Source organism: Melospiza melodia, chromosome 11 (assembly GCF_035770615.1).
Source record: "Melospiza melodia melodia isolate bMelMel2 chromosome 11, bMelMel2.pri, whole genome shotgun sequence".
NCBI lineage: Eukaryota > Metazoa > Chordata > Aves > Passeriformes > Passerellidae > Melospiza > Melospiza melodia.
The window spans coordinates 25,711,379-25,728,077 of NC_086204.1; the positions used below are offsets into that span (position 1 = coordinate 25,711,379).

General features: G+C 39.0%; 1 protein-coding gene across 3 annotated transcripts in view; it reads left to right on the forward strand.

The window, feature by feature from the left end:
- Positions 1-16,699, forward strand: part of OSBPL9 (oxysterol binding protein like 9) — a 56,810-nt gene that overhangs the window by 1,401 nt on the left and 38,710 nt on the right. For all 3 annotated transcript variants that reach the window (XR_010029034.1, XM_063166102.1, XM_063166103.1), the window contains exons 2-3: positions 7,496-7,546; positions 11,214-11,292. Coding sequence is in view for 2 of the 3 variants with exons in the window: in XM_063166102.1 (XP_063022172.1) it covers positions 7,496-7,546; positions 11,214-11,292 (130 nt within the window). In the remaining variant the exon portion in view is untranslated. The remainder of the gene's footprint in view (positions 1-7,495; positions 7,547-11,213; positions 11,293-16,699) is intronic.

The window sequence follows — 16,699 nt, forward strand, 5'->3', positions numbered from 1 at the left end:
TGCTCAGCTACAGAAATAGAAACATTTGCTGATGACTGCTGTGTATAATTATAATTCTGGATATTGCACTGACTTTCATCCTATGGTCTTCAGCTGTTTAGTAGAATTATATTATTTAATTTTTTCCTGTGACTGGGTACCTCTACATATATGTTACGCTTTCATTTTGTATAATTTATTATGTTCTCTATCAGTATAACAACTTTTAGTTCAAAAATTTAAAAACTCTTTTTTAAACTAGCTATCTTAAAAAGTTCAAGTTGGGTTTAAGGAATAAAATCGTGTTCTCTGCTTTATGTGCTTTTGCCAGTGAGAAGTGGCTGGAGTGAACATTTCCTTCAGAATGCTCTTCCCATCCGTGAGCTCTTTCATTCTCTTACCTAAGGCTGTAAGGCATAATGTAACGCATGTGTTGCACATGCATTTACAAGGTGTTTTACAAAAGCCTTTTACCCAAATTGGGAAATTTCAATCCTACTGAAACCTGCCTGCCACAGGATCTGGTCCTTGGGCACGCCCTGCTCTCCCTGTGTGCTGGCAGGGCAGCAGGGTCAGCAGGAGCAGCGTTTGAAGGATAACTCAGAGCTGGTCCCAGCTGATCACACCCCTCTGAAGAACCAGTCCTACCCCTGAGAAGGTGATGGGGCACAGTTTGCTTCACCTTAGTGTTGGAGTAGTAACTCCTGACTGGTAGTTGATGAGGCTCGTACATAAACAGCATTAATTTGAAACGTTGGCAGGTTTGGGATTTTATTTAAATGGAGCAACGTCCTGTTGGGAAGGAACCTGTGATCAGGTGCACGGGGCTCCCTCTGCACCAGTTTCAGTCTGGAGCAGTGGAATTGCCTCACTTGTGGCTGGGCTGCTGGATCTGGCCTCTCCCAGGAATGCAATGCAGGGCTGGGATGGGCTGGGCTGGATCCAGCCCTGCTGTCTGGACACACAGCCTGGAAGCATTTCTGTTGGGACAGGGGATTACAGGTACTGATCAGCCTGAGCCTGCCCATTGTCTCTCCAGGCTCCTCAGCCTCAGTAGGCAACCTCCTGCAGACAGGAGACACTTTCTCCAGCACATCCCACAGCCTGTTAACCTTTGGCTGGGCAGCTGGGGAAAACTGCAGGCAAATAACTCCTGATGCAGCTGAAGTTTCCATTAGAGCCCGAGCCACAAACTTCTTCATGGGCGTGTCCTTGCACTCCTGGACTCAACCCTCCCTGGTAGTTACTTAAAATAGACTGCAGAAAAGCACCCTTAATGTGAAATAAACATTCAAACAGAATTAGTGTGAAATAGCACTGCACTCTGGGGGGAAAATGAAAGTCTATGCTTTGTCTTTTGGTGGAATGAATCGCTGTTAACCTAAGTATTTTTGGATACATACACCAGGAGCAAATGAGTGCAATGAAATTCCATTTCTGGAATGATTAGAACTTTAAAGGAGCAAGTCAAAAGATTTTGCATCAAGTCAGAGTCGGGAAAAAAGAAAAAAATGTAATGGTCACATGTATTTCTGTTTTCATTTGTGTGTTCCATGCTCTGTACTTGTATTGCAGTGAACAATAGTAGTGCTGCTTGCATGTGTCAATGTGAATCTTCTCACGTGCATTGACAAAAAAGCCTTTTACCTAAATTGCCAAATTGTTGGCTTTTTTTTCCACTTCTGTAGTCCAGGAGATTTTTTCCTCGTTCAGAATTGAAATGTTCATCCTTAAATTTGCTTATAGTTACTTTTGTGTAAAGTTGCTTACAAATTCTGTATTTTACAGAGTATGATCTGGACTCGCCATCCAAATATTCTTTTCATGTGGTTTTGCTTAAATAAATGATTGCTGATATCAGTAAATGGCCCCCTTTTTTTTTCTTTTTTTTAAGCAAAATATGAATTAAATGACATGTGCCATTTTTGCCATTTTGGATCGGTTTGACCAATGGCTTGACAAATTATTTTTTCCCCCTCAGTATTCTTGCATTTGTGACTCTACTCATGCTTCAGTTCTTTCTCTTAAGGGAATAACTTACATGTGTAAGTTACTGAAGCATTGTGGGTTTGTTGGCTTCACTGAAATATTTAGCAAACAAATCTTGAACTGGCTCATTCCTGCCTTCTGCTGGTGCAGGGGCTGTAAAGTTGTTCCATGAGCTGGATTCCAGATGAGAAATAGCTTTGTGCTGGTTTATTTTTTCAGCTGAATTTGTTCTGTTGTTTGTTTTGTGCATGTCAGTGTGGAAACATGTGTGTTGACATTATGCTGGGAGGAGAACATGAAGACAAAGAAATAGTCAAGGAGGAAAGGAGAGTTGAATGCAATTTGCTTTTTGTTTGTGTTTTCTGGCAGAAGTGCTGTCTTAAATACACATCAGCTATAGCCTTGATAACCCTTGGGAATTCTGTAGAAATAATCCAGTGAACCACTCAAGTTTGAAAATCTGATTTAAATTCTAGCTTTAAGTGTACTCTTTAAATAAATATTTAAATTGTATAATAAATTGAAAGCAGACCTGGCATAGCTGTGCAAACAGTGCTAAAAACAGTGCCAGAAGAAGGTCAGTTCCTTAAAGTATTTTAAAACTTCATGGATATATGACATTTGGTGATATTGAAAGGACAACTATTCAAAATGTTGCAGGCTTAAAGAACTGCCTTGCACAGTGAGTGAGGGCTGCCAGAAAAAATTGTTATGTATGACAGCTCCATATTGTGTGTTCCTGAAACCAGGGGAGCCTCCCATCATCTTAATGGTTTTTGCACCAGTGAATGCCTGAAGAATGGATTTTAGTGCTGTTCTTTTGTTCATCATTCCATCAAACCACTTTTAAAGCATTTGCTGGTCGACTGATTTCAGGAGCAAGAGCTGTGTGAAATCAGTTGTTGGGAAAAGTAGTTGTAGCAGTATGAAATTCCCTCTCCCCTCATGTTTTTCAAGATTACTACTAGTTAGCAACTTTAATGCTGGTTGTATTGAAGAGCTGCTTGTGGGTTGTACAACCCAGCTATTGAGGGGGGAGGCTCAAATTTTGGAGCAGTTTTATGAGTCTTTGGTGGTGAGCTGAAAGCAAACCTTGTTGACTTGATTTCAAGCCATGCCTCCAAAGATGCAGCCATGGCTCAGTGGCCCCATGGCAGAGACTTTCAGTTAAATGCTTCTTTCAAATAAAGTTTCTCAATCAGCAGCTGCGTGCAAAAATCCCAAGAAAGCAGGAAAAAACCACATCTGCTTTTGCACAAAGGTTCCCTCCGAGGTCTCTGTTTTCCATTCTCAGATGAAATGACACTTTTTTCTTATAATAACTTGATCTTGTCACATGCCCTGAAAACAACTCAGTGAGTCTATTAAAAACAGACAAAACTGTAAGTGAACTTGTCATAATAAAAATAATTCTGAATTTATGATCATGGCATATAAAATATTGTTGGTTGTCATACAAGGCTAAATTGAATTTTGTGCATTAAATTTTGTATCACAGGTTTCCATGCACTGAATAAACTGTTAAAGGATTATTATTGAAGTAGTTGACTCCTCTTTAGTAGTTAAATTTCAGCTACAGGCAGTTTAGTCTGTAACTGTGCAGTTTTGGGGAAGAGACTGAATGGAGAGTTCCAGAACTGGGCTGTACCTTTTATACCTTGTGCAGTTAAAGCCTCACATGAATTAATTTCTCATAGGATTCTTTGAAGCAGTGTAATGCTTTTCCGTGCCAGGACCTATAAAATGTTGCCTTACCTATTTCATATAATCCTGGTATCTGTTGGGGTTAGATGAGCCCCAGTGGCACCTCAGCTATTGCTGCTGCAGTGTTTTATCTCCTGTTTTATGACTGCACCCACAAAAGTCCCAGTGTTGGCTGTACAAACAACAGGGCTGTGAGATGCTGTCCCTGAGCTCAGGGAGCTTCTCCTCTGAGACTGGGGTGTGCCTTGGAGGGGAGGAATGGTGGGGCTGGGAACAGCCTGCAAAGTCTTCAAATTGTTGAGGTCTGTTTCTGCTTAAAAAATGAGCGTTGCCTTAGGATTTGATGAGAAAAAAATGACTGTTATGGAAAGTGATCCAAATTTAAGCTTCTCTTGTAGATGTAGATAAATTGCAAAGATTACTGTTTATGGATACAGCTTGTTCCAGGTTCTTCATCCTTAACAGGAAATAAATGTCCCAAGCGGTTTTGCTCATCTGTGTGCTTGTGTTAGGGATTTCCATGACAGCACTGAGTGAGTCAGAAATGCACCTCTTCAAGTTCTGCCCTTCTGATGCAAGCAGAACTTGTGCCTGAGAACTTTGGGAGGCGAAGAGCAGCTGGGTTTTATTGGAAACCTTAAACTTTGCACGCCACAACTACAACTCAAATGAAATAGTAGCACTTCTAAAGATGAAGGAGGGCTGGGGGTTTTTGGACTTGGGTTAGGATTCTAATTTTGTTTTGTTTTCTTTAAATAGGCCCAAACATTATTTTTATTTCTCTTAAGAAGAAATAAAAGGTTACCTGAAATGCCTTATGTTAAATCAGTTCTATATGTGATCAACTTTGCTGTGTGGATATTAAAGAGGAACCAATAAAGGCCACATCTTTTTGGGAGATACCTAAATTCTCCCTGCAGTAATACTCTATAGGTTTATTCACTTTTACAAATTTTTTATTTGAGTTTCAGCTGAAATTTATCTCATATTGCTGTCTGCTTATAACCTGTTCAAGTCCTTTATCATCACAATCAGTACAGTGTGTATTGAAAGCTTATGGGAAATGTAATTTTGTCTGGTTATAAAACTGAGTGCTGAAAAAGATAGCTGCATATTAAAATTTTAAATATAAAAGGAAAGTAAAATGTGGGGGGTTTTTATTAGCCATTTAGATATGTCTTTCTGCTGTTATGAGTTTTTGTTCAGTGAAATGGAACCATTCCTCAAGGCAGTTATGGGATGGCTTTATTTTTAATAGGATATATTGGATAACCTAAACTCAATCAAAGAACAATAAAGGGAAGCTGAGAGTATTTGAATTGTATTTTTATAAAATCTTAGTTGGGGAGGGGGCAAAATCTAAAATGTCAGCTGAATTGTGTTTTAAAGTGCTGTCCTGCAGCAGCAGAGGAAGGTTTGCTGTGTGCCAGTGAGAGAATCCAGCAGTGTGAGTGATGGCAGCTGCCTGCTCTGGAGCTCAGGGAATTCAGATACTGGAATGATGGGTGTTTTATTGCACTTAGGCAGGATGAATTCCATTCAGTGCTTTCTTATAATTGATATTAACCAAGTAAAGCTCTGCCAGAAGATGGTGAAATTATGGGTATACAGGCCCACACTCTGACCTGTTGTTTATCTTGTGATTCTTTTCACAGACTAAGAATATTATAAAGTTTAAACTTAATTTCCATCCCATTAAAATGTCGTGGACAAGAAAAAGGGAGGCTTTTACTGTATCTTCTGCAGCTGAGTTGGTGGTCAGTGGAAATGGGGGTTCTTGGGATTCTGCTCTCCCTTGCACTGGGAGGAGCCCTCAAATTCTCTGCATGTCACTAAAGGTTTTAAACCCTTCCAAACCCAACGTGTTCTGCTGCCTTTGCTTTTTGTCTGCTCTGGTTCTGTGCAGGGAGCTGGGAGGGCTTTGCCTGGCTCGTGGGATCCGGGTTAGAACTGGTCAGGTCCCTGCAGCCTCAGTTCAGATGTTTTCTTTCCTGCTTAGATTATGCCAATATTTCTTCCAGAAGCCACCAGAGGGAGTGATAAGCTCTCAGAAGCGTCCTCCCATTTTAGAACTCTCAAGGCAGTGAATATAAAAAAGTAAAAGTGTACTCCAGCGAGCTATGTTTCAAATATACACAATTTCTCATAGGAAATTGTTGGAGAAACTTTGTAAATAGATCCTCTCTTGGGTTTGAGGTTAAAAAAAAAGAGACCAAAACAAAACAATGTTCCAAAAAGTCTTCCCTATGTACTTGCTGTCTAAAAAGAAATTATATCTGTAGAATACATTATGGAGGCACTACTGGTCTTTACTTCCATTTCACTTTGACCAGCTAACATGTGCTGATGTAAAAACAAGTAGATTAATATTGATGGCTTCTAACACTCAGAAGACAGCTCTGATAAGTTGGAGCCTGAATTGAATGAGAGGTCAGCTAAAACATTATTTGAAGCCCCAAGTGCTGTACTTGTACATTAGTGAATAGGACTTGCAAGGACTGCTTCATTCTTTCCTCCTAGCTATATTCAAAACATGTTTCAGATAAAGAATAATTAGTGACTCTTAAGACTGATACTTCTTGTCCTGTCTTTTTTTTTCCCATTAATGTCAGCCAGATTTTATTGTCTAATTGCTTCAGTGAAGATAGGTGTGGTGGTAATAACATCAATATATTGTCTTGATGGAATTATTGATACACTGCTGAAAGGAGTGGGTATTTCAGAAGATGACAGCAAGAGAATCTGATCATGAGACACCAGTGAGAATTGTTCTTTTCCTGACTTGAAAGAATGTGGTTTGAATATTTGGATGGCAAGAGAGAAGGGGTTTTATTATACAGGACTACTTTTCAGATAAGGCTACAATAGCAAGGAATTCATAATTTAAAAAAAAGGAAGCATGTGTGTGGGTAGTCAAAAAACAGCCCTTAGCAGAAAACTGAGTATTCAGGATGATCTGACCATTTTCCTTTTCACCTTAAATAGTTTGTGTGTGCTACTTAGGCTTGCCACTGTTGCCCAATGGTTACTGTCAGCTTTGCCTGTGACACTGATGGGAAGAGCTGAAAGCTCAAGGATCACTGTTTCAAGCTGAGTTGACTGTTTAGAATTCCCTACTTGGGGGGAAAGCTGAAGCTTTTTTTCAGTGCTTCAAACAGGTATTAAAGAAGAGATTGAGTAAATTTGCAAGGTGGGTTAATGTGCAAGTTTGAGCACTGGTTATGGACATGAAAATCTTGTTTTCTGATCTGGGCTTCAACAGCTTAAATGGCTACAAAGGTTAACTTTTTAAATTGTAATGATGACAGCGGGCTGTACTAGCTAGGAAGTAGATTTACAAACAAGTCTAAACATGAATTTTGTCTCTTCCTAAAAGTGTATAAATCAGGGGAAGTTTCTGACAGATGTACAATTTCATTTGTACAGTTCTGCCTGCACAGCTAGATTTTGTTTCGTGGACACTTTCCTGAGAATAGGAGAGAAAGGAGGAAGATGTGAATCAGCATACTGCTGATTTTTAATATTTCTCAACTCCTTTCTTCTTCCTTTTCTTTTACTTTCTGTAAAGGCATGGACTGCATTTCAGAAGTATTTTTTGAAGTTTCCTAAGTAACTTCTTGAAGTGGGATCTTGTATTCTTTTGAAGGATTCATTTTCCATACCATGGCAGTGGGAACAAACCAATTTTGTAACAGAAATTGCATCTTGTTTAGTCATTCACTAAAACATGTGCAAAAATGCTTTATTCATTCTCTGTTGGTTTGAATAATTTTCTTTTTACTGTATCTGTTAACCCACTGATCTGTTTTTTTTTCTGTTTCAGTCAAAAGACAAAATGATGAGAGGCTCCCGCCGAGGGTGTGTTAGACTCAGGGTAAGTGTTGTTTTATTCAGTACTCAGTGACTTACTGTGTATAATGTGTCCTAGTGGAGAGAACTGCAAGGAGACTTTTGAGGTTTGGGCTCTATTCCTGACTCTGCAAAATGCTGAAATGGTGAAAATATTTAAAGAAAGAAAATGCTAGAGATCAAGTGACATGTTGGGCTAATTACATCCTATAATTTATATATGGTATAAAAATATTATACATATGATATATTAGAAGGTATTCTAATGTGGCAGAGTAAGATGGGTTAGTAGTAGGACACTATGAAAAATTTGCTGTTTGCAGTTCTCATTTCTCTGTGTGTGGAGGTCAATGTGTATATACACAGATATATATATATGTGTGTCTGTGTGTGTGTGTGTGTGTGTATGTTGTTCTGTGTCTACAGAAATCATTGTGAATCTGCTTCCTTCTGTCCTGGTTTGTTTTTCTTCTCTTGGCTGTGTCCTCCATCCTGCCAGTTTGGACACTCCTTGGGCCTAGGTTTGAGCTTAGTGAAAGGAGAACTGGAAAGGGAAGGGAGAACACTGCTGGCAAAGTTTTTGAAATATGGTTGGAGTGGGGTGTGCAGATTGGGGAAGGAGAAGGTGCAGGGAGGGAAAGTTGAGCATTACCTGTGTGAGGCTCTCTGTGTGGGACATTTAGCCCTGACTGCTGCTCCTGCAGCTGGAAATGGAATTGCTAAAGGGAGGTGAGAGTGCTGTGATGTCTTTGCATATGCCCAGCTCCTACCTCGCTGTCATGCTTGTACCAAAGCTATTTCTTCTTGCACAAGTCCTGTTCCTATATTTTTTTCCCATTTCTCATAGAACTTCTGGTTCTAGCATGCAGCAGTCTTGTGAACAGCTAGAACAAGTGAGGAGTGAGAATGATGGGTATGAATGGGAGCATTTTGAAAATTGAAGTAAGAGAAGTCTAGAGAAAGGGATCTGTGATCTTACAAACAATGTGATGAGTGTTGAAGGAAAACTGAGCATTTTCCAGTTGCTCCTTCCTTCTGTTGTTAGGCCTTTCTAGGCTTCCTCTGGGTACCTGTAGCCTTCTGAGACTCAGAGAATCCCCATTAACTTGGATTCCAGATGACTTCTCTTCACTTTGCCTTGCTTGATGTATTGATATCTTAATGCAGAATTTCTTTAAGGGAAATGTACACTCAAACCACTGTCTAAAACAAGACATTCCCAAAGATTCATGAGAGAGGGTTTTTCATTGTGCAGAAAAATTCTGTCCAAAAAGCCATGCCTGCTTTAATGGTGCTGTGAGTCTGTCACTGTGGAGGTTGGCCTCAGCCTGCCAGTTTAGGAAATATCAAAAGTGAACAATCTGTTCAATATTGCCTGGTCCATCTTTATATGTATTTAACATAAAACAGCCACTTTCTCTTCTCCCATCTGTCCCTTTCCCACCACAAATTGTTCTTTGGAGTTTTCTAAAAACTGATGGACTCCCCCAGCCTTTCTCTGGATATGTGTGATTTGCTTGTTTGGGGTTGTTGTGTTTTTTTTGTTGGTTTGTTTTTTTGTTTTTTTGTTTTCTTTTTTTTTTTGTGAGGAAAGAAGGAATCTTCCTTTTTTCTGCTTTTGTAAAGCAGCTCCCCTGGCAGATGACAGTGAGACAGTGATACTGATAGCTGAACAGATGGGCTTTTGCAGTCTGAAATTCTATCAGAGAGGTTTTCTGTTTAGAGTAATTGTTGATTTGTAACTGTAGGTGTGAACATAAACAAACATGTAACTTAAGCAATTTGGCTGAAATATTTCCTTTTCTCTTGAATGGATTATGAAAAGCTTGTTCCTCACCTTTTTGCTCCTAATGCACATTTCATAGGCCTGAAGGTTCATCTCCAAATTCTTTTGCTGATTGTCTTAGTGTACTTAGGAAAGCGTAGTCACAAAGCATTCTGTGTCATCTGCACTATGCTCATGTCCTGCTAAAGTTTTCTGGAATATCCATGAACTTTGCCACTCTTATTTCTAATTTTACTCACTCATGTGTATTATCTGCATGACAGAGGAAGCATTTTCTGTGCTTCTGGCTCAGCCCCTCTGCCCCAGTGTGGCAGTGACAGTCTGTGCACTGTGCACAGGTTTGTGCTGAGTTCACAGGCCCAGGAGAGCTCTCCCTGCTCCCACACTTGGGATGGGGCAGGACTCAGCTGTCTCAGTCTGTGTTTATGGGAATTTTACCTGTATCCTCTGGGGATAATGGTCATGGTGAGGTGAGGGTCAGTCTCTTCTCCCGGGTGACAGGATGAGAGGAAATGGCCTCAAGTTGCACCAGGGGAGGTTTGGATTGGATATCAGGGGAAATTTCTTCACTGAAAGAAAGGTCAGCCATTGGAACAGGCTGCCCAGGGAAGTGGTGGAGTCACTGTCCCTGGAAGTGTTCAGAAGATGTGTGGATGTGGCACTTGGTGAGGTAATTCAGTGTTGGACATGGTGGCACTGGGTTGACAATTGGACTGGATAATCTTGGAGCTCCTTTCCAGCCACTCTGACTGATGCAGCTGCTGAGGAGGGCAATATTGTACAGCTTGTAGTGACCTTCTGATTTACTGCATAGCAAAATATGTACTTCAAGTGCCCAATATTTATCTACTGGTATATTTAAAAGAAATCTGGTGGTTGTTGTGTCCTGGCACTAAAAATGTTCAGAATTATACTGGCTTGGATACACTTTTTTAGGTGCCTTTTTTATAGTGATCACAGAGCTGTCCATTGAAAGGCCTATAGGGAAGATACTCCTGGAGAAGTTAAGTGGCACATTTTATCAGTGGAGGGAAATAAAAAACCAGCTTGGAGCTATCCTTTCCTGCCACACTGCCTTGGATTACAGATGGTTGGTGCTGTTCTTACCTAGGATGGCTGTTGTGGGGCAGAAGGAGAAAAGAAACTGAGTCAATCCACTGGTGATTTTTGAGCTAAATATTACAGTTTATTGAAGCTGGCAGAGACTTGGAATTGTCCTTTTTTGGTGTCTTCTCCTGGGTGAAACTGTTATTTATTATAAGTGTTGGAGGGGGCAGGAATTAAAATGTGGATGGATTTGTAAATTGCTAAGCACAGATGGTCTTTAATTTATTTGCATTTTCTTGTAATAATTTATGAAGAATTAGGAGACAAAGCTAGTTGCTTCCCATATATCCTGATTACTTACTGTTAATATTTACTTAGGGACTGAAAATTAGATCATGCAGTGTACCAGTGACATGACATGATGGGCCAAATTCATTCTGCTAGAATGATTTATTTTTTATTGCAGGCTGGTAGATAAAATCAGGTCAAGAGCTTCTTTTTGTGGAGTACTTAAGAATTGTTATTTTTATACATGGAAAATACATATAAAATATGTAAGTTGGAATCTAGTAGGGAACTGCTGCAGCATAAAGCCACCTCCATTACAAAAATAAAAGATGCATATCATTATCCAGATAACAGCTTTACAAACGTTCACTGGTTTTTTCTGCAATTAAAAATTGATTGTTTTAAGGAACTGACTGCATCCTATGACAGAGCAGAGAATCTTTCTGCTCTTTACTGTATTCAGTTTGCTTCTAATTTGTCAAAGCTTTTTAAATTCCAGTGGTGTAGTGATAGAGTGTGTGCTGCTGATGTCACTGCTTGCCTTATCAGGATTTTGTTCTTTGTTTCACAGGGAGCTGTGATTGGTATAGACGATGAGGACGACAGCACCTTCACAATAACTGTTGATCAGAAAACCTTCCATTTTCAGGGTGAGCTGAAAGAAGAGATTTTTTTTTTCCTTATAATAGATTCCACTTGTATTTGATGGATGATTTTAAATGTTTGGCAAGAGAACAGCATGAATGAGCACACTGAGAACATTCTGGATCCAGGGGTGCTGCAGGTTAGGCAGGGATTTACATCTGCAGTGAATACATATGTGCTAGAAAGAGACTGTAGCTCTGGCAGGATTTGGAGATGAATAATGAAAAGAATAAATCACTCAAAGGGAGAAAGTAATGTGCTTCTGATGATGGGTTTCGCTTGCAAAACGTTTCTGCTCTTCGTTCTCAAGATACAGTGATGCATTTCTTTATGAAGAGAATCAAGACTGGGCTGAAGGTTGCAGTTTTATCCAAATAGAACTTAATGCTCAATTGTGAGGAGACTAGAGGCAACGTTGGGCTTAACGGTGGAGCTTTGCTTCAAGATTTACCAGCTTGCATTCATTTCATCTACATTTCTGTGTCTTGTCTGCCAGTCACCATTTCTCTGCTATTACCCTTTTATTCACATTTCCTAGCACCAATGCCATCTGCCACTGCTATGTTCCGTCATTGCATGCTATGGCTCACCGGTAGAAAGGGTAAGGCTCTATATCATTGCTGTGTACTCCTTAAATGATTCTGTCTGCAGCAGTAGGGCAAAATACTGTGCTGATATTGAGTAGAGAGCTTCCTTTTTCTGAATGTTAAAATCCCAGGGAAGTATGATGAAAATATTTTGCAGTTAACATTTGTTAGTCTTTTTGCGTTTCCTCTAAAATGCAGTGACTAAATAATTGTTTTGTATAGAGCTGGAAAATGTAAATACCCAAGAGGCACACTTGCACTTATGCAGTCATTTTAATTTATGTAAACTGAAATAATTCTGTAACTTATATTGTACTGTACATATTCTTAAATCAGTGATTTGCAGCTGGGAATTATCATCAGTGCTGTTCTTTTGTGAGACTATTTCTAATGATAAATATTTATTGTACACCATATTGTCACTGGCTTCTGTGTTCCTTGTGCTGTAGTTTTTCCTAAATGCTGCTGCTGTCTTCTGGCTTTTCACTGCATTAAGCCTTATAAATATACCTTCAGTGTGCTGAGCTCACAGTAATGCTTAAATCTCCTGTTCCCAAGGATAATTGTTAAAATGCAAGCTAATTGCTAATGGAGTAATGGAATGCTGTACTAGGGCAGTCTCTCAGTACTATAAAGCTAAATACTGCTGAATATTTGAGAACTTGATACAGGTAAATCTAGAAATCTCTGATCTTTAGTTGCTAAGATAGACCTTTTTTAATACATCTTTTTTTATATGCTGTATTCTCCTTTGGGTAGCCAGATGTCTTAAGAAAACTGATAGTATTTGACATAAGGAATGTTCTGCTCTGAGTAATATTGGTCATTTTTGAACAGCAATGTAGTCACATCTCGTGCTTTATAATTTCCCTTTCTCTGCATTTCATATTAGGCCAGGATTTATGTATCCTCCTTTAGTGTACAGCTAAGATATTGTACACTATTTTCTGTCTCATGCTTTTTCTATTAGCATATTATGAAGATAATGTCCCTGATTCCCAGGAAATTGTAATGATACAAGCACAGTATTAATATACATGGATTTAATGCAAACATGTATAAAGACAGGTAAGATATGAGTCCTCTGATATTTCAGTGTCAAAAATGTTCTGTAGAACGATATATGTAGTTCTTATAGGCACTGTAAATGCATTCTCACCTCATGCAACCTCTGTCATATTTATGTCAAATTTTTGTACATTATATTAAATTAATTCAGTATTACACAGGTTTTAACTTATGCAAAATGTGGGTCACTTTCAGTCATAAATGGTGAGGGGGTTAATAATGTAAATATTACAAAATGTGTGCTGAGACTACATAGAGTATGTAGGGCAGATTCTGGGAATAATCCAAGAAAACATACAACATTCCCTACAATTTCTCTCTAACTTTTAATACCTGATTAAGAGAGAGCTTTTGTTCTGCAAGATAGTCATAACTATAAATTCATTTACCCTTTATAAAAGAAGTCTTGGACAAGAGAAGACTGCAGGAATGGCAACTTGCAGTCCCTTCATTCTTGCTGCCTTCCTGCTTTCTCAAGGACAGACAGGGATTCAAACAAGCTGGAGCCTGCTTGCTGGGGAAAATCCAGAACTTTAAAAATCCAAGCTTTCAGAGATCTCCTGGCTAAGCTGGGGTCCCATCTGCAGTGGAACAGTTTCTCTTGCAGGCTCCCCATTCACTCAGACTTTAAGTACTGATTGGTGCCTCAGTGAAATTTTGCTGACAGTGATCGAATTTGAATTAGTGAAAAATGAAATAAAAACTTCATTCTGGGTTAATTAATTATTTCTTAATGTCACTTGCTCGAAATTGCACATCTGACTAACACTCTAGAGAGGGAAGTAATGAGATGAAGGGCAAGTAAGTAATTTAAAACTGCCTGACCAACTTCTCACGTGGAAGTTGATTCCATATGTGTGTAACTGAATTTCTCAAGTGCCAAAGCTCCAGCATCTCCCACTAAGATTTGCCTGTCACTGGATTTTGGCAACTTCTGAGTCATTCTCAGAAGAAAATTTCATATTTTGTTTCTGTCTGTGACAATCTCCCTCTTTTCTGTTCTCAGCTGTGCTTCCTAGTGGCCATCCCTGTATTGAGCACCAGTAAAAGTTAAAAAGTTTTCATTACAAAGATATTGTAGGTTTTGAAAGGTGACTGGGTACATCCCAAATGGGATCCATATCCTTAGTACCTGGGTATAAAGGACAGAAGTTAATTGAATAAATATTGGCAGTAAAACAAACAGCATGTTTGGGTTTTACTGTCAGCTTGACTTTAGCTCTGCCAGAGGTGCCCAGCAGATTCTTTCCCTGTATTTTGTTGTTATGAACAAGTATATTGATGCTTGTTCATATTGGAGGGGGAAGGGAGGTAGAATGACATCAGAAATTTCAAAATAGATGTAAAAGTAATGTATTTTACCTCCTGACTGATCCTTGTTTGGTCATGCTGAGTATCCAGTTTCATGGCTTGCTTGTAAGGCTTCTGAATTAGGTAGATCTTAAAGTATTCCCTCATGGGTTTTTTCAGATTAGATGCAAAAATCCATTCAAGTTGCTGTGAGACATTTGGGATAATACTTTTAGTTTCATTTACCATCCTGTCAGGAAGCTTTTTCTTGGTAATATATTTTTCCTTGCTGCAGTACATGTCCCTGTTCTAAATGTTCCATAACTTTCAGACACTGTGGGGGTTGGGTTTGTTTTTCTTTTAACATCTTCATATCATCATTAAGCTTTAAGCTCTTTCCATTTGGAAATTCACTTCTTCAGTCCTTCATATTACTTAGCTGTTCTTTCTCCTCACTGGGATGCTTGTGACTTAAATTCAAGAGTGGGAACATGATGTTCAAGAGACTCTGGCAAGGGTATTTTTGTATTTCTTCTTGAAGTTTGATTTTCTGTCTAACCTGAAGCAATAATAGCTTCTATCTGGACTGAAATACGTCACTAAATGCATATTGTATGCATAAAAAAGAATCCATATTTTAAAAAAAAAAATTAAACTCCTACCTGAAAATCCACCTTTTATTCTTACAGCCTGCAGTACGTTCCTTGGAAGGCAAATGAGTTTTGTCTCCACTGTTTTGTGTAATAAAGGATGGAAGGATTGGAAGCAGTCCAGTGCATTGATCTGAGATGATTTTGCTTTAGCTTTTGTCTTTCCTTTCCTATTTCTGCCACAAAAGTATCTGAGAAATGAAGCGTGAATGTTGCTGTGCAACTTGTTCTCCTATTACATGAAAGCTGTCAGCTGGGAAAGGTAGATGTCTCCTTTTTTTCCCATCCTTTCCCAGTTTTGTAGCTTGATTTCTGTCTGCCCACCATCCCAGCTGAGGAAAAAGGGAGACATGCCCAGCAAGAGGTTAACATAATGTCATAAAAGCAAGGATTTTTTATTAATGTGGGAGGCATTATTATTGAGGATATTCTGGGGTCAACAAAGCCTTGGTGCTGAGCAGTATCAGAATGTGAGATTTTAAGTACTTGTATTACATATCAAAATTAATTATATTGGTTTTATACCTGTATTTCAACATTACTTGCAGAAATAGTCAATATTTATAGTCTAGAAATCTTTGACATTGTCCACCAAATAGATGACAGGAAGCTGACTGCTGTTGTGGTAGGAAGAGGCACTTAACTCTATCACATTACCTGATTTAAATAACGATTCATAAATTGCAGCCTGTAAAAACAAAAACTTTAAGAGTGGGTTTTTTTTTTTTTAATTTAATATTGAAAAATGCCTAGAGAGAGATTTTGGTGTGAATTCTTGCTGGTTTCTTCAGTGATATCTGTAACTGCTGTTGACAATATTGTTTGTCCTCAGTTAACATTTTTCTGGGTCTTTTGGGCTTCTGGTGGTGCTGGAACAGTGAATTCCCCTATGCTCAACTGTGCTTTCATGTTGCAGAGGAGGATGAGCAGCTGTGATCAGAGTAAAGCTGAGATTCCTGACATCCTCCCTTTACCTGACCAGGTCTGGGCTGCATCTCATCCTCCCCCGACTGGCATAACTGCAGAAATTCCTCTGGGAGCCAGAGCTGGGTTTAGCTTTGCAGTGATTTTTCTGTCCTCCCTCTGCTCCTTTTTGCTATTGATGTATTGCACTGGTATTTTGAGTGGCCGGGACATGTGACCAGAGTGCAGGGAATGGTGCAGGGTTGTGCTTTTCCTGTTTCATGCAGGTCCTTCTTGCACCAGCAGCATCCTGTGTTGTAATTGTTTTCCAATCACCCCATGGTTATGTCCATTTTTAATAGGATTTCCTGTACTCAATTGTTATGGTCATCTATAAACACCTCCTGGTTTTCTGTTTTTAAGGTTGAAGCTGCAGATTTCAAAATATATGTTAAGCTTGAGAGTAGGAAAGAAATAATACCATGAAACAGTATCTGTGTGGTGTGTTGATTTGTTTTCTTTTTTTCTTCCTGTGGAAGAAATTATTACTTTTGGCATCAATATGAATCTCTTATCTCAACTGTGTATGTGATACATAGCAAGTATTTTGGAAGGGGAAAAATGGCCAGAAAAGATCTCACTATAAGGAGGAGGAAGATACTGAGTAGTTCAACACTCTTTTTCTTCTGTTTTAGCAAGAAATTCCAAATAGCAATAACCTTGAATTTGATTTGTTAAATTAACAGCTATTTTATTGGCTAAGAAAATGGTTATATTTTTATTCTCCTATTTTGATTTTTTTTTTTTGTCAATTCAAGCCAAAATATGGTTTCTACCTTAAACTAGTAGTTTCAGAGCTTTGTGAGTGGGATCTGCAAGGGAAAAAATCCTTTCCTATGAGGGTGCTGAGGCAC